The following is a 26,008-nucleotide window of genomic DNA, read 5'->3' as shown; positions in this document are numbered from 1 at the left end:
AAGTCACTAGAAATTATTTTCTGGAGGCAGTGGTACTCCGCATGTGTCAGTGTGCTCTGTGTGTAACACAGCCAGGCTTAGCTCAGAATTGGCAGCTTCCAGCCATAGAGACTACTTACACTAGAGGGAACTATGGCACTCCAGGCAAAATAACATGCCATAGTGGTTATGGTTTTGGGAATGTCCCTATAAAAAGAAAATAGAATCTTTGAGTTGGTGAAAGGTCTATTTATCCTCTCTCTAGTTAACACAATCCTAAGTACCCCTGCTTCGAGAAAGTAATTTCTATTGACTTTAAATTCGAAATGAAACATGTAGACACTGTTATTTAAGTTAATCCTGTATTGAAAAACATGCTTAAAGGGATTCTCCAGTGCCAGGAAAACAAACCCGTTTTCCTAGCACTATCGAAACCTGGAGTGCCCCCTCCCGCTCCCCATCCCATGTCGCTGAAGGGGTTAAAACCCATTCAGACACTTACCTGAATCCAGCACTGATCTCCCTCAGCACTGGGTCAGGCTCCGCCCACGCTCTTCCCCCACCAGCGTCCGCTGGCGGGGGAGCCCAAATGTGGGGGAGGGCTTAACCCTGCAAGGTAATTATTGCAATTTATAAAAACTGCAAAAATTACACTTGCAGAGTTAAGGGTGATGGGAGTTGGTACCCAGACCACTTCACTGGGCTGAAGTGTTCTGGGTGCCTACAGTGTCTCTAATTAAATGTAGTAAAGAATATATTTTTAATGACATAATGTGAGTATGTTAAAAGGATTTTGTGCATGTAAGAAGGAGTGTATGAACTATTAATCTGAAGTATAAAAGTCACAAAATATGATCAATTGTATAATGCAATGTAATCACTTGCCGGCACAATTGTTGACGTATTTGTTAACGTGTGTATAAGTGAAAACAATAAAAATAGAAAACATTTTTTTAAAAAGTCACAATATAAAAAATAATAATAAACACGTAATAGTTACACACAGATGACACTGAAAAGACCTGAATAATATACTTCAAGGTGTCCAGATTAGAGAATATTGAGCGCTCGGACACGCAGACACAGGCTGTCAGTGTAAGTTGATTTCCCGAGCGCTAAATATTCTCTAATCTGGAAACCTTGAAGTATATTTTTCAGGTCTTTTCCCTGACACACACATACAGAGGACACGGACACACATTTTCGTACACACACAAATTATTATTTTTAAGTCCACCCAGCCTCCCTACTTTTGGGAGAGCTGGTGTGGTTACTTGTCATGGGGTCAATTGGGGCTCCTACCATATTCATGGTCTTACAGCACTGCTCCCTCACTCCCAGTTTAGTAATGCCAGGGCCAGAGTGATGTCACAACCTAGCATCATTAAACAGTGCGCAAGGAAGCAGCATACACAGCACATTCGATGAATTACACCTTATACCAGATCACATACAGTAGTTGCGTCCTTCTGCATTTGGGTAATGACTGGTCAAAAATTAACAATTCACAAATTTTCACTCACTGTGTGAACAGAGAGCAAGTAATGGGCTGAAAGCATCATCTGATCCAGATTGAAGACTTGGACCTGTATAGGAAGTGGAGGGGCAGAGCAATTGGGTGCCATGTGCAGGACGTTGGGGTTAAACCATTCATTAACAATTTAAACCCTTACGTTAAGATGGCGCCAGGGACCGCCTCACATCACAGCAACCTGCCTGTCCTACAAAAGCATTCGTCCACCAAGTAGGGCAATCCTCTTCCATGTAAACCTCCTGGCTTCATTACCAGTGCATTGGCATCTGAACCGAGTAACACATTTCCCTGACAAACTAACCATTTTGTGTGTACCATGACCATCGACCCTTATTTAAAGATGACAAAATATGAATAAGCACTGATTGCTTTTCAGTCCAAATTATTCCGAATTTACCATGGAGTTGCAATTTTTAGGCCAAAATGACAAAGTTTGAAAACTAGATTTACTAAATACTTGTTCCTAACTTTGGCCCTTTAAGCGGAAATGTGCTTATCCATATACAGTTTCCCAGTTTAGTAAATAACCTCAACAATACAAAACTGCCCTACCAGTAATTAATACATTGGTTATTGATAAATCTTAACTAGAGAGACCCTCCCTATATGAGCTCCGCCTGCATATAAAGCCTTCTGGTGAAATGACCAAATATCTATAAACACATTCATCTCAAGCATGCATACATGAATGTGGAGCCATAGCCTTGCCCTGGCTGGGTCTACACACACACACTGCTCTATCTGCAGATATAAACACAGCATGCAGGCAGGCGGCCATGTTAACCCTGAATTTAAAGGGACACAAAATCTACAAAGGAGCCAGAGATATGGCATCCAGCACAGTTTCCACTATTACATATTCTTGGTCTATGAGGGCATATAAACCCTAAAAACTCAAAGCTATTTTTACCCGCTGTCTTCCAGCTCTCCATCTTGGTTTCGTTGTCTCTCACCTCCCTCCCAGCGATGCATAACAAACTACTTCCGGTGCGGTGGCTGACGGGACTTGTAGTCCCCCAACAGGAGACTCTAATACTGAGCTTCTTTGTTTGGGGGAAATAGAAGATGTCATTCCTGCTACAGAGTGACTGCCCCTCCCCGCACTAAATTCTTTATTATTTTGCTATGAAAACATAAGATAATATAGCATAACATTGTACATTGCTGCTGAGTGTTGTGGGCTTTTATATTATTACAATGTGGAGAAAATGGCATATTATTGGGCTAGTCACTAGTGCATACATGTATATATGTTGAGACTGTAGGAAATTACTGTAATTTAAAAAGTTCCAAGAGGAATGCCATGTTACTGGATGATAGAAACATTATTTAAATTCGTTTTGGAGAAATTAGCACATGCTAGTCGTGCTGTAAATATCAGGGAGTGCTGGCAATATATCCTATAAGATACTGGCCCAGGGAAATGCTTACTGACTTCCTGCACTTCACATTCCTAATTTAGGGCTAGGGGTTTGTTCACACAGTTCCAAGTTGTAGTGAACTGGAAAGCTGAATGGCAGAACTTGCTTTAATTAACATTTTGAAAACATTATCCTTCTTAGCTCTAGTCATATCTTTGCTGTTTTACCCAGATTTTCCAATATGGATTTTAATTCACTAAAGTTCAGAGTTTAGTACATAACTATGTTAGTGCTCTAGAAATCATTCATTCTACTGTCACGGCTATTCATTAAACAAGTAAGTTTGAACTAATCAGGAAAGTCTAAAATGTTATGCCAAATTGCTGAAGTAGAAAAAGCTCTCAGGGTTATTCACTAAAGCAGGGGTATCCAAAAGGGAGACTCCTCCAGATCTTTTAAACTACATATTCCATGATGCTTTGTCATTCTAAAGGCATAAAAAGCATCATGGAAGTTGTAGTTCTACCTTTTCAGTTCTACCTTTTGGGCACCTCTGCATTAAATTAAGGATTTCTAGGAATATCACATTGAGAACCAATTGTTCCAGTTCTGCAATATTTGCTTTACATTTGAAATTCACTTTGACTGCTTAACAATTCTCACTTTAGCTAATAACCCTGACAAAACCAGACATTGTACCAGCTGAAACTTCATTTGCAACAATTAACAGTTTACTGAATAGCCCTATTTTGGTTATTCACTACTATAAATTGCTGGAAAGTCACAATCAAGGTCATTCACTAAAGTGCACATTTTTGGAAAATCAAAGATAATTAAAAGTAAATTTTAAATTCTAGGCCACAGTAGGCCAAAATGGAAAAAAATCTCTTACTCATTTATGTTTTCAGTTGGGCCACAAATTTGAAATTCTCTTTAAATTCTTGGAAATTTACTCTTTAGTGAATAACCCTGGGTGAAATTAACATTTTAGGCCAAATGGCCAAAATTAAAACAGATGCCATGAATATTTTTTTTCAATTTGGATATTAATTCCCAACAGTTCACAATTTAGCAAAAAACCTTCTAAGGTTATTAATTAAACACTGAGTTGTAGTGAACAGAAATGATAATTGTTATATCTAGGCAAAAGAAATCTGATCTGGAAAATAAAATACCAGTACAGTTGCTGTTACAGCTTTGTTATTTTCCACAAGGTATGTGTTTAATAAATACATGTATGTATGTAAGGTGAGCATACTTTACTTAGAGACACATATAGGATCTACTGCGTTATTCACTAAACACTGAATTCTAATAAATTAAAGTAAGAACGGCATAATGTAGGAACAGAGAGCCGATTTGGAAATATTCTCCATCTCACAGCTTGGCTCTTTTAGCCTAAACAAGGGGTGCCCAAAAGATAGATCCCCAGATGTTTTAAAACTACAGATTCCATGATGCTTTGTCATTCTACAATGTGAGGAAAGACATGCAAAGCATGATGGGAGTTACAGTTTTACAACATCTGGCAATCTACCTTTTGGCCAGCCCTGGCCTAAATGTTGCCATTCAGATTTCAATTTGTTACACTTTGGAGTATAGTAAGTAACTCTCACATAAAGTTAATTGCAATGCATTAGCACAGTACACACGTAAGAATTTGTAGAAAATCAACTTCCACACAAAGATAATATATAATTTGATCTTGCCCACATTTCAGCTACAAGTGTGGCATTATTAGTCATATTTATATACATATTTATATCTAGTATTTATTTAGTCATATTTAGATTCCTAAATCATGGAAACACAAACAGGCGGTAGGTTTTTTGGGGCACACTTTCCAAGCAGTGCGTTCTATGGTAGACAAAGCAGTAAATAGCAACGTTGCACTGTGTAGGGTAATGAGAATGAACATGTGGCTATGTTTTGTAAGCCAAGGCAAACGTGCTAGGCACAGAGGCATAAGAAATTGGTACTCTGCAAACAATCCTTACATTTTCTTACATCTCTGTGCACAACATTTTTTAAACAGTTTCAACCATCTTTCTGCAGCACTTCTACCAGGGCTCTGTTAACGCATGGGCACCCTGGGCAGTTGCCCACAGCCCCCACAAGCATAGGGGCCCCTGCCAAGTTTTCAGTATATTATTCTGGGAGATTTATTCAGAACCTTCAAACCCACCTTTGTTAAGATGGACTAAAGACCTCATTATCAGCTGTTATCAACCATCTTTCTGCAGCACTTCTACCAGGGCTCTGTTAACGCATGGGCACTCTGGGCAGTTGCCCACAGCCCCCACAAGCATAGGGGCCCCTGCCAAGTTTTCAGTATATTATTCTGGGAGATTTATTCAGAACCTTCAAACCCACCTTTGTTAAGATGGACTAAAGACCTCATTATCAGCTGTTATCTGTACATGCGATCTTGCTGTTGCGAATATATATCTTGATTTTGACCTTGATGAAAACAACATACACATACAAATTGTACATAAGCAAGACAATATCAACACACATTTGTTTGAAGCTGTAAAGCAATAATAAAGTTCTTCTAATATGTTCAACAGTCCATGTCAGTTTCCTCCCCCTGCTACCTACTAAACCTGTGTGTGGATTAGTATCTGCTGTACAGCATGTTTTTAATGTTTAGACACCAATTTTGTTGGTGCCAATAAATATAACCTTGATTGTATTGATAATTTACTTTTTTTTATTTTCTGTGAGAAGTCGTGTATGCAGGGCCCCAGTACTTTGTCCAGGGGGCTATAATGCTGTTAAGCTGTCCCTGACTTCTACAGTGAATTAATTTATATGGCTAGACCTCAGCTCATGAGCAGTACCCTTTTTACTGTTTGTATTTGTCTGTTTATATATTGTACTGTTTATTTTCCCCAATTGTATAGCACTGCGGAATATGTTGGCACTTTATTTATGCCAGTAATAAATAATATTATGGAATTACATTTTAGAAATTCTATCCATGATAAGGACTTTTAAAGTGTCTGATGAAAGGGAAAATATAGTATTGCTAACCCAGTGCTCTTTCAGTTAATGATAAATGGTTACTATTTATTACAATTCACCGTTTAGTGAGTAAACCCCAAAGAATATGCACAATACAAACAATAGGCCAGTCACATGTTTTGCAATGAGAGCTTCAGACAGTGTTTATTTATTTATTGAAATGCTTGGAGAAAAACCTGAACTTCCCAAACTTGATTTACTGAGCTTTTCCTGTGAGTGGCAATACAGATTAACACCCCACTCACTCACTGACTGACTGCCTGCCCGGCCTACTGGAGAGGCTACTGAACAACCTGCTAGAACTACAACTCCCGAGCTGCCCTGCGCGGGGCTCTCGCAGGGTTTGTTGCGGGAGGAGGGCATGGGGCCTTGTTGTTGGGGTCAGTGATGGCGGCTGCGGCAGTGGTCGCTCCCCAGGCTGAGGCCTCGGAGTCCTGGTACTTAGCCCTGCTGGGTTTCGCCGAACACTTCCGAACCTCCAGCCCGCCCAAGATCCGCCTGTGTGTGCACTGCCTGCAGGCCGTCTTCCAGTTCAAGCCGCCGCAGCGCATCGAGGCCCGGACTCACCTGCAGCTGGGCTCGGTGCTGTACCACCACACCAAGAACAGCGAGCTGGCCCGGCAGCACCTCGAGAAGGCGGTGAGACCCGGGTCTGGGGGGGTAACATGGGAGAGAGGAGGGCTGGGGTGGGAGAGAGGAGGGCTGGGGTGGGAGAGAGGAGGGCTGGGGTAAGAGAGGAGGAGGGAGCAGGGCTGGGGGTATTGGAGGAGGGAGCAGGGCTGGGGGTATTGGAGGAGGGAGCAGGGCTGGGGGTATTGGAGGAGGGAGCAGGGCTGAGGGTATTGGAGGAGGGAGCAGGGCTGGGGGTATTGGAGGAGGGAGCAGGGCTGGGGGTATTGGAGGAGGGAGCAGGGCTGGGGGTATTGGAGGAGGGAGCAGGGCTGGGGGTATTGGAGGAGGGAGCAGGGCTGGGGGTATTGGAGGAGGGAGCAGGGCTGGGGGTATTGGAGGAGGGAGCAGGGCTGGGGGTATTGGAGGAGGGAGCAGGGCTGGGGGTATTGGAGGAGGGAGCAGGGCTGGGGGTATTGGAGGAGGGAGCAGGGCTGGGGGTATTGGAGGAGGGAGCAGGGCTGGGGGTATTGGAGGAGGGAGCAGGGCTGGGGGCATTGGAGGAGGGAGCAGGGCTGGGGCATTGGAGGAGGGAGCAGGGCTGGGGTAGGAGAGGGATTGTACAATTTGGGAATATACATGCATAGGGGGGTATTAAATGAAAGTGTCTGGTAGCATTGAGGAGAAAGCAGGACTGGGGTTTGGGCAGTGCAAGTAGAAGAGATGGAGGATACAAATTGGGGTGGGGGATGCCAAATGGAAGCAGGGGGTGAGAGTTGGGTAGTTACCCTTAACAGATATGACACAATCACTCAGGCTTATAAATTGTTGGTGTTCGATCACTAGCAGTATATCCTGGTAATATTGTGCTAAATCTGTAGCATTGAAAGATGTAAAGTTAATGGTCTAAGTTTATGAAAGCAAAAGCAGAGCAAGCATGAAACAATTTACAACATTGAGAATCATCAGTCTGAACCTTTCATATTTCTCAAAGTGTGAATTTAGAATACTATTAATACCTTGATAATTCGGCTCCTTGAATTTTAGCTAATGTTAAAAAAAGGCCAGAGAAATAGGTTTGTATTCCTTGAGCAGTAATGTTTATTAACTGTTTGTTTTAGGGATTATGATGTTTTAAGGAATAGTATCAGTTCATTCACTCTCGCTATCCTAAAGTTTTAATGGTGGAGATGTAAACAAATCCACTAAGTTGTGTTTTTTTTTTTTTTTTGGCACATACTAGTGATTGCCATAAATCAAAAGTAGACTTTTGCACAAATGCGTTTCATCTGCTACGAACAAATCAAATAATCTTTTATAATCGCACAAAAGAATCAATCCGTCCAGGATTTACCGGTGTACTTTTAATTTTTTTAATTTAACTCCACAGGTAAATACTGGATGGATCGATTTGGCTAGGCATTTTATTCATTCGTAGCAGCTGAAACACATTTATGCACAAGTCTAGAAAACAGTCCTCGGTGCAAACGTTGTGACAAAACAGTGCAAATAATTAAACATATTTGATCCAGGTTCATGCCGGAATAAAATAACACTTTAGTAATGTTAAAAACAAGAACTGCAGTGTGAATATAATAGTAGCTTTGCTGCCTTTTTTGTAATACAACTAGTCATGTATACCATTCACAGAACCTTGCTTTACATTGGTACACCACCTCTGCATTCTTGTAAACGAATGTGCCATGTAATGTATAACGGTAATATGGCAATGTTCATCCCGTATATTAGGTTTCTGTCTGATGTTTTCTTAGTACTACGTTTTGGCTGTTTTGCTTAGTTTGTTACTATTGTGACTTGCACTGATAAGCTATTCCACAAATCTCCCAACTACTAAAAGTAAGGATTATTAATTAAAATAAATGGCACACTCATCAATATAAGTGGAATAATTATGAGTAATGTTTGCTAATTTCAGTTAAGGGAATATTGTTGCAATTACTAAATCATTTATGCAGAATAGAAATTTGGCATTAATAGCGGTGACGCTGCTTCTCCTCTACTCTATCCTTCAACTCTGCACAAAACCATTTTTATTCCACAGCTAAATATAGCATGGGTAGCATCAATCATTCCATCTACATCATACGTTTTTACTTCATTCATATTTTTTAGGGCAAAACGATCTCTAATTTTTATGCTTGACAATCATATTTGAATGTCTTAGTGGAGCTGCCCCATCACAAACTTCCTATAAAGAATCACAAAAAAAGTAGGACCTGGTTTTAGTAATCTAAAGCATGGATCTGCATCCGTTTAGTGCCTTTTTATATTTTTAGTAGCATCATCAATTTAAAGAAGCAATACATTTTGAACTCGTTTGGAGCAGATTATCGAAACTTACAAAAACACCCATAGTCAGGCCCCCTCTGCAGCCACACGTGGAATGTGTGAATTACACTTCCACGTTATTAGTACAAATCAGTCAGTACACCTAAAGACAACAATGCAAGGCTGAGAGTGCTTTGCCGATATGAAATATATATACACACACACACACACACACACACACTGATGTTTGTTTTTTGAAATATACTTAAAAGGGACACTATACTCCCCAGAATAACTATAGCTTATTGTATTTGTTCTGGTGCGTATAATCATTCCCTTCAGGCTTTTTTGCAGTAAACACTGTCTTTTCAAAGAAAATGCAGTGTTTACATTACAGCCTAGTGATGGCTCCACTGGCCACCCCTCAGATGGCTACTAGAGGCCATTAAGTGTGATTGAAGTGATGCTGATTGGCCAGGGTTGTGTTTTGCTTGTGCTTGCACTATTCCCGATCTGCCTCCTTGACAGTCTCAGCCAATCATATGGGAAAGCAGTGTGATTGGCTCAGAGAAACACTTCTGATGATGTCAGCCAACAGGCAGCTCAGGGGCAGAGGCTGCAGACTGGAAATAAAAGTAAGATTTTACTATATTTGGGGAAGCAAGAGTGGGGGGCAGAGGGGCTAGATGGTGGTTTTAATATGGGTCATTAATACATGTTTGTGTTCTCTACCCTATAGTGTTCCTTTAACCCCTTAAGGACCAAACTTGGGAAATAATAGGGAATCATGACATGTCACACATGTCATGTGTCCTTAAGGGGTTAAAGGGACACTCCAAGCACAACACACTACAGCTTCATGTACTGTCATGGTGCCTGGACACTGTCCTTGTAGACTAACAATTGAAAACATTCCTGCATCTGAGGAACTGCAATGTTTACATTTGACAGTCAGTGTGTCTGTAGTTGCTTTCAATCAGATGGCATTAGAGGAACTTTCTAGAGAAGGATGTAAAGAAATTACAGTCTTCACTTATCCATGAGTGGAATTATTCTTGTGGATGGTAGCGATGTGCAGTACAGCACTCTATGTAGAAGCATTTGGATGGCTAAGATCAGCCTTTTGTGAGACCAGGGCACTGTTGTATAAAAGGCGTATATAATTGAATTTTTAATATCTGTGCATGGGCCCGACAATCAAAAAGGCATAATAGATACTCTTCCACCCCATATCTATGTGTATTTATACTATTGTATAACTATTAGATTTGTTCCTTTTAAAGGACCACTATAGGCACCCAGACAACTTCAGCTCAATAACTGCTATGTTTATACTGCAGGGTTAATCCAGCCTCTAGTGGCTGTATCCCTGACCGCGATTTACACGGAGTAAATCGGACTTATTTGACGCTGGACGTCCTCACAGAGTCCAGCGACAAATAAGATCCCCATAGGAAAGCATTGAGTAATGCTTTCCTATTGGCGGGTTTTAATGCGCGTGCGCCTCTGGCTGCACATGCGCATTTGGCTCCACTTGGGAGCTGACGTTGGCGGGGGAACAATGGTCATCAGCGCATTGGCGCTGGATTATGGTAAGTGGCTGAAGGGGTTTTAACCTCTTCGGCGCTGAGGGAGGGGGGCCCCTAGGGAAAGGGGCACTCTAAGAGTCTATAGTGCCAGGAAAACGGGTTTGTTTTCCTGGCACTATAGGATCCATTTAAGTTGGTTTTATATTGTGGTGACTGTAAGAGAACTGTAAGCATTAGGCTGCAATTGTCAAAAATAGGTATAATTTCTCCAGCTCCTGTCAGAGTGTGTGTGTCTATATATATATATATATATATATATATATATATATATATATATATATATATATATATATATATATATATATATATATATATATATATATATATATATATATATATATATATATAGTTCAAGTAGAGATTGTAGCCGTATTAGTCCAGTGATGTAGATGTTAAAAAGAGCTAAAATTATGTGTGTGTGTTTGTGTACCTTGCAATGTTTCAGTATAGTCCTGGTGATGTTTTGGTTTGGGTGCTGTAAAACTAATACTACATAATTGTGGATGTATATTGTTACAACGTTTAACTAATGCCTTTTTTTTTTCGCTTTTATTTTTCAGTGGTTCATATCACAACAAGTATCCTTTGTGTGTCTGGATTTCTAAATGACATTTGTCACACAGTTTGAACTTTTGCTTCATACACTTTGGACAACTTTACTTTTCACTTAACAAATCAGACTTATGCATTACATTCATTCTAAGTGATTAAAATGATTTGATCGTAAATTCGTGAAGAAAATTTTGAAGAGCTCCTGAAATAGATGTAACCAAACCTATATTAATCTTCGGCCTTGGAGAAATATTGTGGCCTGGGTTTTAACCCCTTATGGACCAAACTTCTGGAATAAAAGGGAATCATGACATGTCACACGTGTCATGTGTCCTTAAGGGGTTACATTTCCATTAGTTCACTTGCTTGTGAGCAGTACGAAAATTTAGCAGCCAACTAAAAACATTTTCTTGGTGTTGGTTAAATTACCTGCTCCATCTGGAATCAGCAATATATTACTCCCAATGCTACTGCTGGCTTCTCGCGTATCAGCATTGAGGGGTCTTTCTCGCCCGCTCTATATTATTATTATTATATATATTACATATATATAGAGAGAGAGAGAGACAGCTAATTCTGTAGCGCTGTACAATGGGTGGACTAACAGACATGTGGTTGTAACCAAACAAGTTGGATGTACAGAAACAGAGTGGTTGACGGCCCTTCTCAGTGAGCTTACATGTATAGTGATGCAAAGGTAGGGGTACGAAGAGGCTGGAGTAGAATGTGTTGATAACAACATACTCTCACTTTTAATGATGCACTAAGAAATGACAGGTGACAGATTGCTGTTATACACACACCCATTACTCACTGCTCCTGCACAAATACTACCAATAATTGATGTGGTGAGAAAACTCTAGTCTTAAAGTGTTACTCCAAGCACACTGACAATTTCAGTGATTGTGGTGCACGGAGTCTGTATGCAGTGTTTCACCTATGCCCTCCCCTCGTAGAAACATAGAATGTGACGGCAGATAAGAACCATTCATCCCCTCTAGTCTGCCTAATTTTCGAAATACTTTAATTAGTCGCTGGCCTTATCTTATAGCTAGAATAGCCTTATGCGTTTCCCTCAGCTGGTCCTCCTCCTATATCCCTCCATGCTAAAACTTAAAAACATAAAACTTGCTTCATCTAGAACAGAGGCCAATTTCTCCACAATCCTGATCCTCTGCAAGAGGGTGTAATGTCAGCAGAGTATCAGGCTGGGGGAGAACGTGGCCTCTAGATAAAGGTAGTTTTATCTCTAGAAGTTGTTTTTTAGTTTTGGATGGAGATACGAATAGGAGGGTTACTCTATCCAAAAACAGTGCTTTATGAAAACATTGTTCTTTTGTTGGAGTAACCCTTAAAAACATACAAACAAAAAAAACATTCGTCATGGGATAACTGCTTCACCTGACTGCTAGATTTTCTTACTCTTAGAAAAGGAGATATTGTATGAAGAGGGAAGGGAGACATAAAATTAAGGGAGAGAATGCATGAGGAAAGGAGAATAGAGGTTGGGTGATAGATGGCAGATGAAATGAGTTAAGAAAGATATTGGCCTCAATCCATCCTTCTACATTAGATATTTAAATGCAATGCATTTTGTCAATTAGTGGCAATTTCCAGTTCCCCCCCTATTTATGTAAACCTTGGCAACAATTTATTAGCACGGTGTACCTTATCACATCATGTTAAGATTGTTTTCAGGATAGCTGTGTGATAGTGTATTCTGGTTAGTTTTTTTTTTTATTTTGTTGTTTTTTTTTCTCTTTCTTTTCTTTTTAGTGTTTCATGGTAGTTTGGAATATATCTAGGGTCCTCGAGGTCTACAATTTACTGATTAGATTTCCTTTCTACCCACATTTGTCCTTTCTTTTTTTTTTTTGCCATCTTCCTTCAATATTTATATATTGATCACTTCTTTGTAAGTCCACTGGCAATTGTCATTTTCTTTAATTTGACACCATTCTCTCTTGGCAGTTGTTCTAAGTTACTGTATTTGTGTGAGGACATTATAATTAGGTTTTTGTGTTTGTTTTTTTTGGCTTCTCTTAATCTTGTTTTTTTTAAAGAGTTGTTGTCCTTAACCAAATGCCCTCAGATCCCACAGTTTGAAGATGTGAAATTTGAAGCAGCAAGTCTTTTGTCAGAGTTATATTGTCAAGAAGTAAGTTAGATGCTAAACTGCTGATTTAAGTACTGTCCAAGTCTTTCCATGATATGTGTTCTACTTAAAAAAAAAAAAAAAAAAAGGTTAGGTAGTATGGAATGTAGCTGTACAACATGTAGACTGCCTTGCGGAACCAACAAGAATTTACTTATTTGTGTATTCGTCTTCCAGCATTGCCTAAAATACATGAGGAGAGAAAGTATTTGATCCCCTGCTGATTTTGAATGTTTGTCTATAATTCTATGGTAGAATTCAGTCTATAATTGGTAGGTGTATTTTAACAGTGAGAGACAGAATAACAAAAAAAAAAAAACATCCAGAAAAACGCACGTCAGAAAAGTTATAAATTGATTTGCATGCCAATGAGTGAAATAAGTATTTGACCCCTTCGACTTAGTACTTGGTGGCAAAACTGTTGTTGGCAATCACAGAGGTCAGACGTTTCTTGTAGTTGGCCACCAGGTTTGCACACATCTCAGGAGGGATTTTGTCCCACTCCTCTTTGCAGATCCTCTCCAAGTCATTAAGGTTTCGAGGCTGATGTTTGGCAACTCGAACCTTCAGTTCCCTACAGATTTTCTATGGGATTAAGGTCTGGAGACTGGCTAGGCCACTCCAGGACCTTAATGTGCTTCTTCTTGAGCCACTCCTTTGTTGCCTTGGCTGTGTGTTTTTGGTCATTGTCATGCTGGAATACCCATCCACGACCCATTTTCAATGCCCTGGCTTAGGGAAGGAGGTTCTCACCCAAGATTTGACGGTTCATTGCCCCGACCATCGTCCATTTGATGCGATGCAGTTGTCATGTCCCCTTAGCAGAAAAACTTGCTGATTGATAGGGGATCAAATGCTTATTTCACTCATTGACATGCAAATCAATTTATAACTTAGTTTGACATGCGTTTTTCTGGATATTTTCTTTTTTTTTTTTGTTCTGTCTCTCTGTTAAAATACACCTACCATTAAAATTATAGGCTGATCATTTTTGTCAGTGGACAAATGTTCAAAATCAGCAGGGGATCAAATACTTTTTTCCTTCACTGTATCCCAGCAGCAGAGCATAAACCTCTCAAATGGATTTTTTTTTTTTTTTATACAATCTGTTACGCTAATCTCTAAATATATTTTGTATTGGTGTATAAATCAACTGATTTACGTCTTTCAGTTGATTTATAATGGAGCAGTTCAATATTGGATTAAGTAAATTTAAGTAAAATGATTTCTCTATTACACGGGTGCCCAAAATGTAGATTATCAGATGTTTTAAAACTACAACTTCCATGATTCATTGGCATTCTAAAGACATGCAAGGCATCATGGGAGTTGTAGTTCTAGAACATCTGGGGCCTACCGTTTGGGCACCCCTGCTCTATAATGGCATAGCTGGAGTAATGTGGCCCTCACATACATATATTACAATAGATAATTATAGCCCTAATATGTTAAAATTAAAAATATCTTCTTCTATAAGGGTATATTAGCATTTTGGAAAAATGGGAGATAGAATTGTTGCTTGGTTTCTGAGATTCATAACATAACAAATTCCCATTTTGAGTTAAACAGGATTGGTAGTTGATTCAGATTGAGATATAAATGTAAGCATTTCAAGGTGTTTTTTTTGTTTGTTTTTTTAAAATAATATTTTGTGTTAAAGTTTTTTTTTTTACATTTTTTTATTTTTTTTAAACCCACTTTGGTTTGCATTTGGAAATGCATTTTTGCAAGAATTTATTTGAGCAAGATTAATTGTACATAATATATTGCCATTTTATCTTGCTGTATTTAAACCATATTATGGCTGCAGGCTGGTATCAGATGTCCAAATAGGGTGTCATTTACTGGCCATTTGTGCCTTCAGAATGTTTTCTGGGCAGTGTTTCAGAAAGGATTTATCTATACGAGCAGGGAGTTAAAGTACCATGTGTTATGTTAAAGTTAAGAAAATGTTATATTTCATAGAGATGTTGTGTCCAGTGTCTCTGGTATGGTGGAACTGTGTAAATTTCTTCTTTTACCTTTCTTAATTTACTTATCAGGAATAATATTTCCTTTTTAAATTATTTGTATTTTGTAAGGCAATTATGTGTGCTATATATTGTATTATCCATGTAATAAGTTGCATCTGTGCATGAAAATCTCTTTATTGTAGAACTCTGTGGATGCTGCTAAACCTCTTCTTCGTAAAGCTATTCAGATCTCCCAGCAGACCCCTTACTGGCATTGCAGGCTTCTCTTCCAACTTGCTGTAAGTATATGCTTCTGCCCAGCAGAGGGGGCAGATTTCACTCTGTAGAAGTTTTCACTTTAAGTTCCTTTCATGTATTTTTGTATCAAGACACTAGGTGAGGGTTTTTGGGTTATATCCATGATGAACGAAAAGTTCGTTTTTATTTTATTATCTATAGGGTTGACTCTTTTTGAATTGTTTAAAGTGCTATTTAAAATGTATTTTTCTAAATCATTAAAAAATATATATTTTTTTTTTTTTCACCATATAGCAACTACACACACTTGAGAAAGATTTGGTGTCAGCCTGTGACCTGTTAGGAGTCGGGGCTGAGTATGCACGTGTTGTGGGCTCAGAATACACCAGGTATCAATATATTTTTAATTTCTCTATTGTTCTAAAGTTGTGTCATCTGTGTGTTATCTGGGGTATATAAAAGCTGTAAATAAAAACACTGACCAGTCACAACATTAAAACCACCTGCCTAATATTGTGTAAACCCCCCCTCGTGCTGACAAAACAACTCTGATGCGTTGAGGCGCAGACTCCACAAGACATCTGCACATGTCCTGTGGTATCTGGCACCAAGACATTAGCAGCAGATCCTTTAAGTCCTGAATCTGATTTGTTGTTCCTGTACATCCCACAGATGCTCAATAGGATTGAGATCTGGAGAATTTAGAGGCAGGGGCAACACCTTGAACTCTGTCATTTTTGTTCCCCAAACCATTCCTGAACAATTTTTGTAGTGTGGGAGGGTGCATTATCCTGATAAGAGGCCACAGCCATCAGGGAACCCCATTGCAGTGAAGGGGTGTACGTGGTGTACAACAAACTCTAGGTATGTGGTATATGTCAAAGTAACCTCAACTTTAATGCCAGGACACAAGGTTTCCCAAGAGAGCATTGCTTTCGCCAGTCATTTGCTCCATTATCAAGTTCTGATGCTCACTTTCCTATCTGAGCCACTTTCAGTGGTTAGCAGAGGTCTTGATCACGCTGACCATTCTGTGGCTGACACCTTTCTGTCATGGCCAGCAGTAAGTTTTTCAGCAATTTTAGCTATAGGAGCTCTTCTGGGCTAGCCTTCTCTCCTCATGTGAATCAATAAGCTTTGGACACCTATGATTCTAATGACCATTCACTGGTTGTCCTTCCTTGCATCACTTTTGGTAGGTACTAACCAATACATACTGGTAACACCCCACAAGACTTGCAGTTATGGAGATTGTCTGACCCAGTCATCTAGCCCTCACTATTTGGCCTTTGTCAGAGTTACTCCGATTCTTTCACTTGCCCATTTTATCTGCTTCCAACACATGAAATTCAAGAACTGACTGTTTGCTTGCTGCATTATATATCTCACCCTTTGACAGGTGCCATAGTAATGATATAATCAATGTAATTCACTTCATCTGTCAGTGGTTTTTAAAGGGATTCTATAGTGTCAGGAAAACAAAGCTGTTTTTCTGGCAATCTAGGTTCCTACACTGCCCCCTTCTCTCGCACCCCTCCTCCTGCGGGGTGTCCCTTGGCTCTAGGTCAGTCTCCGCTCACTCTCCTCCCCCACCGACTGTGGTGATCATGATATTGTAATGTAATCAGTCTCTGTGAGTAAATCTCTTACATTCTAGTGCTGAACTCAGTTAATTGCTGTCCGTCTCCTCACCTGATATTTAGTGTGTGTGTGTTGTTTTTTTTTTTGTTGTTCTTCAAAGTATGTAAAACCAGAAAAAAATGTAAACTTAGGATAACCTAATGAAAATACTCTTTATTAACCAGTCTGACTTCAAGCCTGTTGAAACAATAGTTTTGCCTTCAAAGGGCCTTAATTGTGCATAACTGAAGTACCTTGAAAGCCAAAATGATTCTTCAGATGTGCTAATAAACCTTGTTTTTACGGTGCAGTATGTTTGTGCTTGCCTCTTTTACGTGGACTGCATTGTTAGTATCTTTCCTTTTGATTTGAGCACCTGGAAATTGGACTGGTACTACTCCATTATGTCAGTGGACTACATAGAGCTTTCTCAGTATTTGAAGCCGTTTGATAATGGATATGTTTCATAAAAATAATCATCTAGATTTCCTTTTTAGTGCAGTAACAACAGTCTGCATTAGACATGTGCAAATATGTGTATTAAGAGATTCATCCGAACGATTTGTGGCAATCGTCAAACAAATCGATTGTTTTAATTCAGTTCGATTACAAACTAATCAAATCATAATTATCCAAATTAAAACCCTTTTTTTGAATCCTTTTTATTAGGGCTGAATTGTTTAAAATACATTTTTGCACGTCTAGCCAAAAATAGATCAGAATCTACACCTAATCCTATATAATAAGCAGCAATTTGGAGTTTGTGGTGCTGTTTTGTGTGGCACATGTTTTTTTTTTTTTTTTTTCTTCTTCTGGCTATCTCTATGGTTTTTGGTTTTATCTCTGCATGTCCTAGGAAGCAGAGCTTATTCTCCGAAGTGTGCCTCTGCTTGTATATCACGTAATATACATTCACAACTAAGCTTTTACCCTATGTCCTCCATCTAGAACTTCAGTGCTTTCATTAGTCATGTGTTGGTTAACCTTGCATCAGAATATCCCTACCTCTCTTGGGATTAATTATTCTAAAGGTGTCCCTGTAAGAGAAACAATGTATTTTTAGTTTTCAACTCTTTTTGTTTTGTGGCTCGATAAGAAGGGTGTACAACACAGTAATTCAACAAGATTGTGTATGTAAATAGTGACTTGTGTATCTTGCATGACATATTTTTTTTTTTTTTTAAACCTCGAAAAAACTTAATAAATCAAAAAAGAATAAAAAAAACAGAACATGCTCTCACACATTACATATCTCAAGTAGGGTCCATACAAAAAATGGGGCTTTAATGCAGTTGTAGGCCAGATCAACATGGGGTGTTAAACAGTAATGATCCATCTCAAAATAGCCGGTCAATTCACAGAATGAAAAGGGATATTAGTCCTTAAAGTCAATTTAGAAATATGATCAGACTCCTCAGGCAGCACCCCAAATGATGCTAGTAATGGATGCATGTGGAATGGTATAACCAATAACATGGTTAAATAATGTTAATGGAAAGAGAAAAAATCAGCGCTAGATTGCCACACAAGAAAATAATAGTAAGGCTGCAATCCTTAAAGGGGAGTCCCCTATAATCCCCTAATGATAAGAAATGATGCAAAATAGAACAAAAAAAGGTTGCGCCTAAAATATACAGTAAAACATATAAGAGTGTATATAATAAATAATATAAAATAATACAATTTAATATAGAATATTAAATGAAATATAAATGGATAATTGGCAATAGTCCAGAGCACTTATCATAAGTCCATAATGGTAGATGCCGTGTATAAGAACAGGGATCCTGAGGCGTAAAATGGGGTGTGTCTTCACAAATGGGTACTTGCAATCCAGTGAGGTAATATGTGAAGAAAAAAACAAGAGGAACTCCAATGGCACAGTATATAGATGAATAAAATGTTAAATAAAATAAAATAAAAGTAGTCTTACTCACACTTTTCAGAGCTAGAACCTAGCTCTGATATAACGCACGTGAAGTGGAATAATCCCCACTCAAGGATATGCGGCGTAATATTGATTGGCGAGTATAGTATATAGAGCAGGCTTGTACTGCTCAATGTAGGCGCTTGGGTGGTATCATCCCCACCTAAGGATTCTTTAGGCTTCTCGTCAGGTAGATAGTATATGTATAGTCCAGGGAAAAAGAAATCAAAATGGCTATAAAATGTTTTATGCCAAAGTATTTTCTTTATTGTAAAATAATCAAATTAATATCTAAACGCGTTTCGCCGCAAGGGCTTCTTCAAGTAGATAATAGTAAAAGAGCAAATAGTATAAAAATAAATAATGTTACCTGTTTCCAAAATACCTGAATCTTCACTCGCTCCCAGAAAAAATGATAAAGTACCGCTCTGTAGGTCCCACATTTTAAACACTTGGCAGTATCTCTCATTTTTAAAGAAATTTTGAGGGGCGTACTAGGCGGGATATACAATTTTTTAAATGCATTTCCTAGTAAGACGTAATTTAAGTAATATTACAGTATATGTTATGAGTACATCAGGGATTAAAGGGACACTATAGTCGCCAGAACAACTACAGCTTATTGTATTTGTTCTGGTGAGTAAAATCATTCCCTTCATGCTTTTTTTTTTTTCCCCATTCATTCTTTTCAGAGAAAATGCAGTGTTTGCATTACAGCCTAGTGATAACTTCACTGGCCACAACTCAGATGGCTGCTAAAGGTGCTTCCTTGGGCAGTCCTGCGTAGTATGCATCACAACATTCAGTGTCTCCACTCTCTCCATGCAGACACTGGACTTTCCTCATGAGGAGATGCTCTATGAGGAGATGCTGATTGGCCAGGGCTGTGTTTGACTTGTGCTCACTAAGCCCCTGATCTGCCTCCTTGATAGTCTCAGCCAATCATATGGGGAAACATTGTGATTGGCTCAGATGCAGCAGCTCCAGACTAGAAATTAAGTAAGATTTTACTATATTTAGGGAGGCCAGGGGGCCAGATGGTGGTTTTAACACTATAGGGTCAGGAATACATGTTTGTGTTCCTGACCTTATAGTGTTCCTTTAACCCCTTAAGGACACACGACGTGTGTGACATGTCATGATTTCCTTTTATTCCAGAAGTTTGGTCCTTAAGGGGTTAATGTAGGGAAGAAAAAATTGAGAAAATGTATTGGGACTAGATATTCCTAATTTGTGAATCAATAATCTAAATGGATTAGGACCATTGTATTAAAAGCTGTAGCCTGGAACAATTCTGTTTTGTATGCTTCTAGTTAACCAATATTATTTTGTTTTATTTAGGGCATTGTTCCTGCTCAGTAAAGGAATGGTGAGTATGTCCCTATGTATTAACTTTGAACAGGTGTATTGTGATTTGGGGAGAAGATGCACTCGATCTAGACCTTCTGTTAGCTCCCTGGGGTCTGACAGCTGGGGAGCTGTTTCAATAATTATTTTCAAAGTGCACTTTTATTAACTCTAGTTAAAATGAGCATATCCTGGGCAAGCTTTGTGTGTTGTTTTGTTCCTTAAAGTTGTACTGGCTGTGTTGTATGTAGTGTGCCAAGTGAATGATTTAAGCACCATTAGAATATTACACCATTAGTTGAGATTCTTCTCAAACAGCCTGTTACTAGATATGTTTTCCGAAAAAGGTGTGTATAAAACACTGTCTATTTTAGCTTTTATTGATGGAGCGGAAGCTGCAAGAAGTACACCCTCTTCTCACACTTTGTGGGCAAATCGTGGAGAACTGGCAAGGCAATCCCATTCAGAAAGAGTCATTACGAGTCTTCTTCCTGGTTCTTCAAGTGACACATTACTTGGATGCCGGGCAGGTACGTTATATTTGTTTACAAAGTGCATTTTAAGTAAGTACCACATTCAGAATGTAGCTGTGCTTAAAGTGACTTCTATAACCGTTGCTGTTCCCCAAGCGTAGGGGAGGTGTCTCATGGATTTCTGCCTATTCAACCCTTTTACTACCTGCTGCAAAAATTGAAAGCATACTTCTAAGTATTTCACCAGTGTTTCCTAGGAAAATTATTCTCCTTTCTCCAATCTGAAAGATCTGTACTGTAGTAATGAACTGAGTCAATATTCTATACTGCTGTTATAGCAAAACCATTGTTCTGTCTCACAGGTAAAAAGTGTGAAGCCATGCCTTAAACAGCTGCAGCAGTGCATCCAGACTATTTCAACTCTCCATGATGATGAGATTCTGCCTAGCAATCCAGCCGACCTCTTTCACTGGCTACCCAAAGAGCACATGTGTGTTCTTGTTTACTTGGTAAGGATGTGCGTTTGAACTCTGGACTCTGACATAGGTTTGATGTTCTCCCAATCTATTTGGGGTGTGATTGTGTATACACATTTATTTCTGACCGCCTGATTGATAGTTTCATTGGTGTACCTTTTGGAAACAAATCTTGAATATTGTGCTTAAGGGAATACTCTTAGAACCGAAACAACTGTAGCTTAATGAAGCAGTATGCTTTCATGCAATTTTCTTAAAGGGACACTAGAGTCACCCAGACCATTTCAGCTCAATGAAGTGGTCTGGGTGCCAGGTCCCCCAGGTTAACCCTTCAGAGGTAAACCTAGCTGTTTCAGAGAAACTGCTATTTTTACATTGCAGGGTTAATCCAGCCTCGAGAGTCTGTCTTCCTGACAGCCGCTAGAGGCGCCTCTGCGATGCTGGATGCGAAAATCGCATTCCGCGTGCAGAACGTCCATAGGAAAGCATTGAGAAATGCTTTCCTATGGACTGTTTGAATGCACACGGCCCGCTCCACTCGGGAGATGACGTTGGCGGGGGAGGAGAGGTCACCAGCGCTGAGGGAACCCAGTGCTGGATTAAAACAAGTAGCTGAAGGGGTTTTAAGCCCTTCTGCGCCAAGCAAGGGGTGCCCTGAGGGTGGGGGGTACCTAAGGGTTATATAGTGATCCTTTAATGCTGGTAAGTCTGTATTGAGAAAATCTGCATTTCACCACTATATTATAGTTTTCTGTACTAGCCAGCCTTTTTTAGATGACCTAATTGGACATATGTATGCTTTATCAATGATTGTATCTATTCCACTGTTCTGTAGTCCAGTTAATTAAATTGCATTCTTACTGTATCCTAGCCTATAATCCTTTGGTGTTTCCATATGTTATTAGTGCTTGAATCATTAACTTTCTCGATGTACGCTGTGTTGTTTTACAGGTAACAGTCATGCATTCCATGCAGGCAGGCTATCTGGAGAAGGCCCAGAAATACACAGACAAGGCTTTAATGCAGTTAGAGAAACTAAAGAGTAAGTACATCATTACTAGATTAAGATATGAGGTCTGTAAAGGCCAAGGGACTAAATGACATTCTTATGAACACTTTTGCACTGGTATCTTTTCAGCTATTTACTATGTAAATGTGCATTGAGTTTGCCCACTTCTCTTTTCAGTGCTGGACAGCAGCCCGATACTGTCGTCCTTCCAAGTCATCTTACTGGAACACATAATTATGTGTCGTCTGGTCACAGGACACAAAGCCACAGCATTACAAGAGGTTGGATACTGTGCGTGCTCTCTAAAGAATCACACTTGGCCTCTTTGACTTTGGAGCATTCTAACAAAATTATATTTATTTTCTAGATATCCCAAGTCTGTCAGTTGTGTCAACAATCCCCAAGGCTGTTTTCTAACCACGCTGCCCAACTGCACACATTACTGGTAAAAACAGAATACAATTTGTTGTTGTTGAATTCAGCTCATATGCTTGTATAACATTTTGGAAATTTGTTATTTGTGTTGGTGGGGATAGCTGTGATTTTTCTTGAAGGTCTTTAAATTGCAATTACATAATACATTATTCCAGTTCAATCAATGCATTTTTATCACTCAATTTTTTTAAATACATTAGAATGCCAAATCCAGCTGTAGTTTTGCTAGTTTGGATCAACAATACTGGAAGAAAATGCTAATTCACTTTATTTTTTGTGCAGGGTTTATATTGCATCTCTGTGAATTGTATGGATAATGCAGAGGCCCAGTTCACAACAGCTCTGAGGGTGAGTTTCTATTTCCTTTCCTTTATGCAGTGGTTACTGTTTAAATACTGTTGTATCTAATAGCCATTTGTTATTTTCAATACTGCATGAAATTCCATTGATGATTAGAACAAATAGTAGTTTGTATCAGAGTTTGAGTTTATATGCAAGGTAAGTAATTATTGGACTTTTCAATGGTCTGCAAAACATATGCGTTTGATGAGAAAACATCCTCTTTAATTACGGAAACTAAAGATAAAATTTTGGGGACAAATTCAGAATTCTTAACCACTTCACTGCCGAGCACTTTCCAATTGAAAACAATATTATGAGCATATAGACATATCATAGCACAGCAATTTTGTGTCTAGATTGCTTTACAGACAAACGTAAAAATGTAATTTTATTTAAATGAACATTATAGGGTCAGGAACACAAACCTGTATTCTTGAACCTATAGTGTTAAAATCACCATTTAGGTGGCTTGCTCCTCCTAAAAGGTGAGAAAACTTACCTTTTGGCACTGGCCCCACCCATGATCTGATTCCTTGGCTGACATCAGAATTGATCTCAGTCATTCTAATGCATTTCCACAGAAAAATTGTCATATGGGTGGGCCAAACACTGCTTGGCCAATCAGCATCTCCTCTTGGAGATGCATTAAATGAATGCATCACTGTGGGGAAGTTCAGCGTCTCCATGCAGAGCGTGGAGATGCAGAACATCTTGCAGCACTGCCATAGGAAACACCTCCAGTGGCCACTAAATGTGTCCCTATGGAGCAATGTAAACACTACATTTTCTCTGAAAAAGTAGTGTTTACATTAAAAAGGCTGCAAGGACAAACTACACATTAGAATAACTCAATTAAGATGTAGTTGTTCTGGTGACTATAGTGTTCCTGTAATTTTAATTATATATTTATATATATATATATATATATATTTATATATATATATATATATTACGTGTCCATTCATCCTTCCTTTTTTTTTTTTTTTTTTAGTTTTTAGTTTTTCAATATTTGGTTTAGTGAAAGCAGGGATTACAAAATAAAGAAAGGGAAGTGGGTATATTTCAGGAAAAGTACAGTATCATTGGTATCAGAAATGAAAAGCGTTTCATGTGAGTGTACAGCAGATTATATAGGTGCAGGTAATTCAAACATCGAGGCATACCAAAGGTACAAATGAATGCAGGTACACATAGGTATATTGATTACACTAAGAGACATTACAGCTGTGGTATTTCCCTTAACGTAAAGGAATAAGTAAAATAAATCAGGGAGAGGGGATTACATGGTTAGGGGAGGAGGAAGATTCACATCTTCATTGGGTATGGGGGATGCAAGCTCAGAGTGGGTAGGAATGTGTCGCAGGTTAAAAACATAGTGCCGATAATACATTGAGGGATTATCAGCACCCATGGTGGTGCCTCTTAAAGGGTATTTAGAGTTGCATGGTTATGTAGGCTAGTTACCCATCGGGTCAGTTCTGCTGTGTGGGTTTGTGTTGAATGAAGTCTTAGGGGACCAGCTTTCAGACTAAGGGTAAGAAGAAAAGGTGGAGAAGAAGGGAAAAGAGTCTGTTCATTTTTTATTAAAATATTTTTTTGAAACACTTTTTTTTTTTTTTTTTTTTAAAGTATTCAACAGGGTCTAAAATGTTAGAATAAATAAAAAAAATGCATTTTTATCCTCACATTTTCTAGGTATGACAAAAACAGATACATAAAAATGCTCTAATTACCTTGCTTATAGATATTTGAAAGTACCCTGAAGGCATTACTAGTGCAGCTTACTGAAAATGGCAACAGATGTTTAACCCCTTAAGGACCAAACTTCTGGAATAAAAGGGAATCATGACATGTCACACATGTCATGTGTCCTCAAGGGGTTAAACAGAATGTCTGCTTTGATGCATAATGTCCACATACAGTTAACGGCACACTTCACTGTCCAATACAAAAATAAACATTGTTTAGGAGATGCACCACAATGAAGACATGCATACTAAAAACGGCTTACAAATTTTGTAGATGTCTTGTCTGAAGCCTTTGCAAGCACTCCCCTTCTCTTCTTCCCTAGACCAACAGGGGTGTAAAAATAAAAAATATTGTCTTCTTTCCAAACCTGACATTTATAACTTACCTGCAGGTTCCTATGTAAGTGATGAACAGAAAATGATGCAGTTGCATTTGTAAAGGATGTTGTGGAGGTTGTTGTCTGGCTTGTGGATTTTATTTACCATAAATGTTTTAGGGTAAACTTTGTAAAGTTATGGTATTAGTATTACAGTTCTAGACTTTCTTTTTTCTTTCTAGCTCACCACGCACCAAGAACTATGGACTTTTATAGTGACAAACTTGGCTAGTGTTTACATTCGGGAGGGGAACAGACATCAAGATGTAAGTAAGATTAGTGTGCGTTATTTATGTAAGAGTCTCCTTCTCTCCTGATTTACTTTTTGTTTTTCCTAAAACTAATTAGACATACCATTTTTGACACAAATGCCCCTCTGCCACCTTTCTTTACTTTGACTTATCTGTTTTCACAGATATTTTAGTGACTATACTCCTTTTTTTTATTTTTATTTTTTATCCTCACTGTAATGATTGTACAGACCATGTGACTTCATATGGTTTTATTTACAGTTGCAAGAAAAAGTATGTGAACCCTTTGGAATGATATGGATTTCTGCACAAATTGGTCATAAAATGTGATCTGATCATCATCTAAGTCACAACAATAGACAATCACAGTCTGCTTAAACTAATAACACACAAAGAATGAAATGTTGCCATGTTTTTTATTGAACACACCATGTAAACATTCACAGTGCAGGTGGAAAAAGTGTGTGAACCCTTGAATTTAATAACTGGTTGAACCTCCTTTGGCAGCAGTAACTTCAACCAAATGTTTCCTGTAGTTGCAGATCAGACGTGCACAACGGTCAGGAGTAATTCTTGACCATTCATCTTTACAGAACTGTTTCAGTTCAGCAATATTCTTGGGATGTCTGGTGTGAATCGCTTTCTTGAGGTCATGCCACATTGGGTTGAGGTTAGGACTCTGACTGGGCCACTTCAGA

The 26,008-nt window shown here is 38.8% G+C and overlaps 2 protein-coding genes across 2 annotated transcripts in view; one reads left to right on the top strand and one right to left on the bottom strand.

The window, feature by feature from the left end:
* The window catches only part of SUGP1 (SURP and G-patch domain containing 1), a 28,912-nt gene extending 26,413 nt beyond the window's left edge, over nucleotides 1-2,499 (bottom strand). Inside the window, exon 1 of the mRNA XM_063455370.1 lies at nucleotides 2,424-2,499. Within this exon, the coding sequence (XP_063311440.1) occupies nucleotides 2,424-2,445 (22 nt within the window). The 5' untranslated portion in view covers nucleotides 2,446-2,499. The remainder of the gene's footprint in view (nucleotides 1-2,423) is intronic.
* A 3,709-nt stretch (nucleotides 2,500-6,208) lies between these two features.
* MAU2 (MAU2 sister chromatid cohesion factor) overlaps nucleotides 6,209-26,008 on the top strand; it is a 32,418-nt gene continuing 12,618 nt past the window's right edge. Inside the window, exons 1-13 of the mRNA XM_063455367.1 lie at nucleotides 6,209-6,540; nucleotides 10,949-10,966; nucleotides 13,033-13,098; nucleotides 15,251-15,346; nucleotides 15,600-15,694; nucleotides 20,194-20,221; nucleotides 20,574-20,729; nucleotides 21,035-21,181; nucleotides 22,100-22,190; nucleotides 22,335-22,438; nucleotides 22,525-22,602; nucleotides 22,875-22,940; nucleotides 25,242-25,325. Coding sequence (XP_063311437.1) covers nucleotides 6,289-6,540; nucleotides 10,949-10,966; nucleotides 13,033-13,098; nucleotides 15,251-15,346; nucleotides 15,600-15,694; nucleotides 20,194-20,221; nucleotides 20,574-20,729; nucleotides 21,035-21,181; nucleotides 22,100-22,190; nucleotides 22,335-22,438; nucleotides 22,525-22,602; nucleotides 22,875-22,940; nucleotides 25,242-25,325 — 1,281 coding nt within the window. The 5' untranslated portion in view covers nucleotides 6,209-6,288. The remainder of the gene's footprint in view (nucleotides 6,541-10,948; nucleotides 10,967-13,032; nucleotides 13,099-15,250; nucleotides 15,347-15,599; nucleotides 15,695-20,193; nucleotides 20,222-20,573; nucleotides 20,730-21,034; nucleotides 21,182-22,099; nucleotides 22,191-22,334; nucleotides 22,439-22,524; nucleotides 22,603-22,874; nucleotides 22,941-25,241; nucleotides 25,326-26,008) is intronic.

The sequence above is a fragment of the Pelobates fuscus genome, chromosome 5, assembly GCF_036172605.1.
Source record: "Pelobates fuscus isolate aPelFus1 chromosome 5, aPelFus1.pri, whole genome shotgun sequence".
Taxonomy (NCBI): domain Eukaryota; kingdom Metazoa; phylum Chordata; class Amphibia; order Anura; family Pelobatidae; genus Pelobates; species Pelobates fuscus.
The sequence above is the reverse complement of the archived record's forward strand: the minus strand, read 5'-3'. Positions and strand labels throughout refer to the sequence as shown.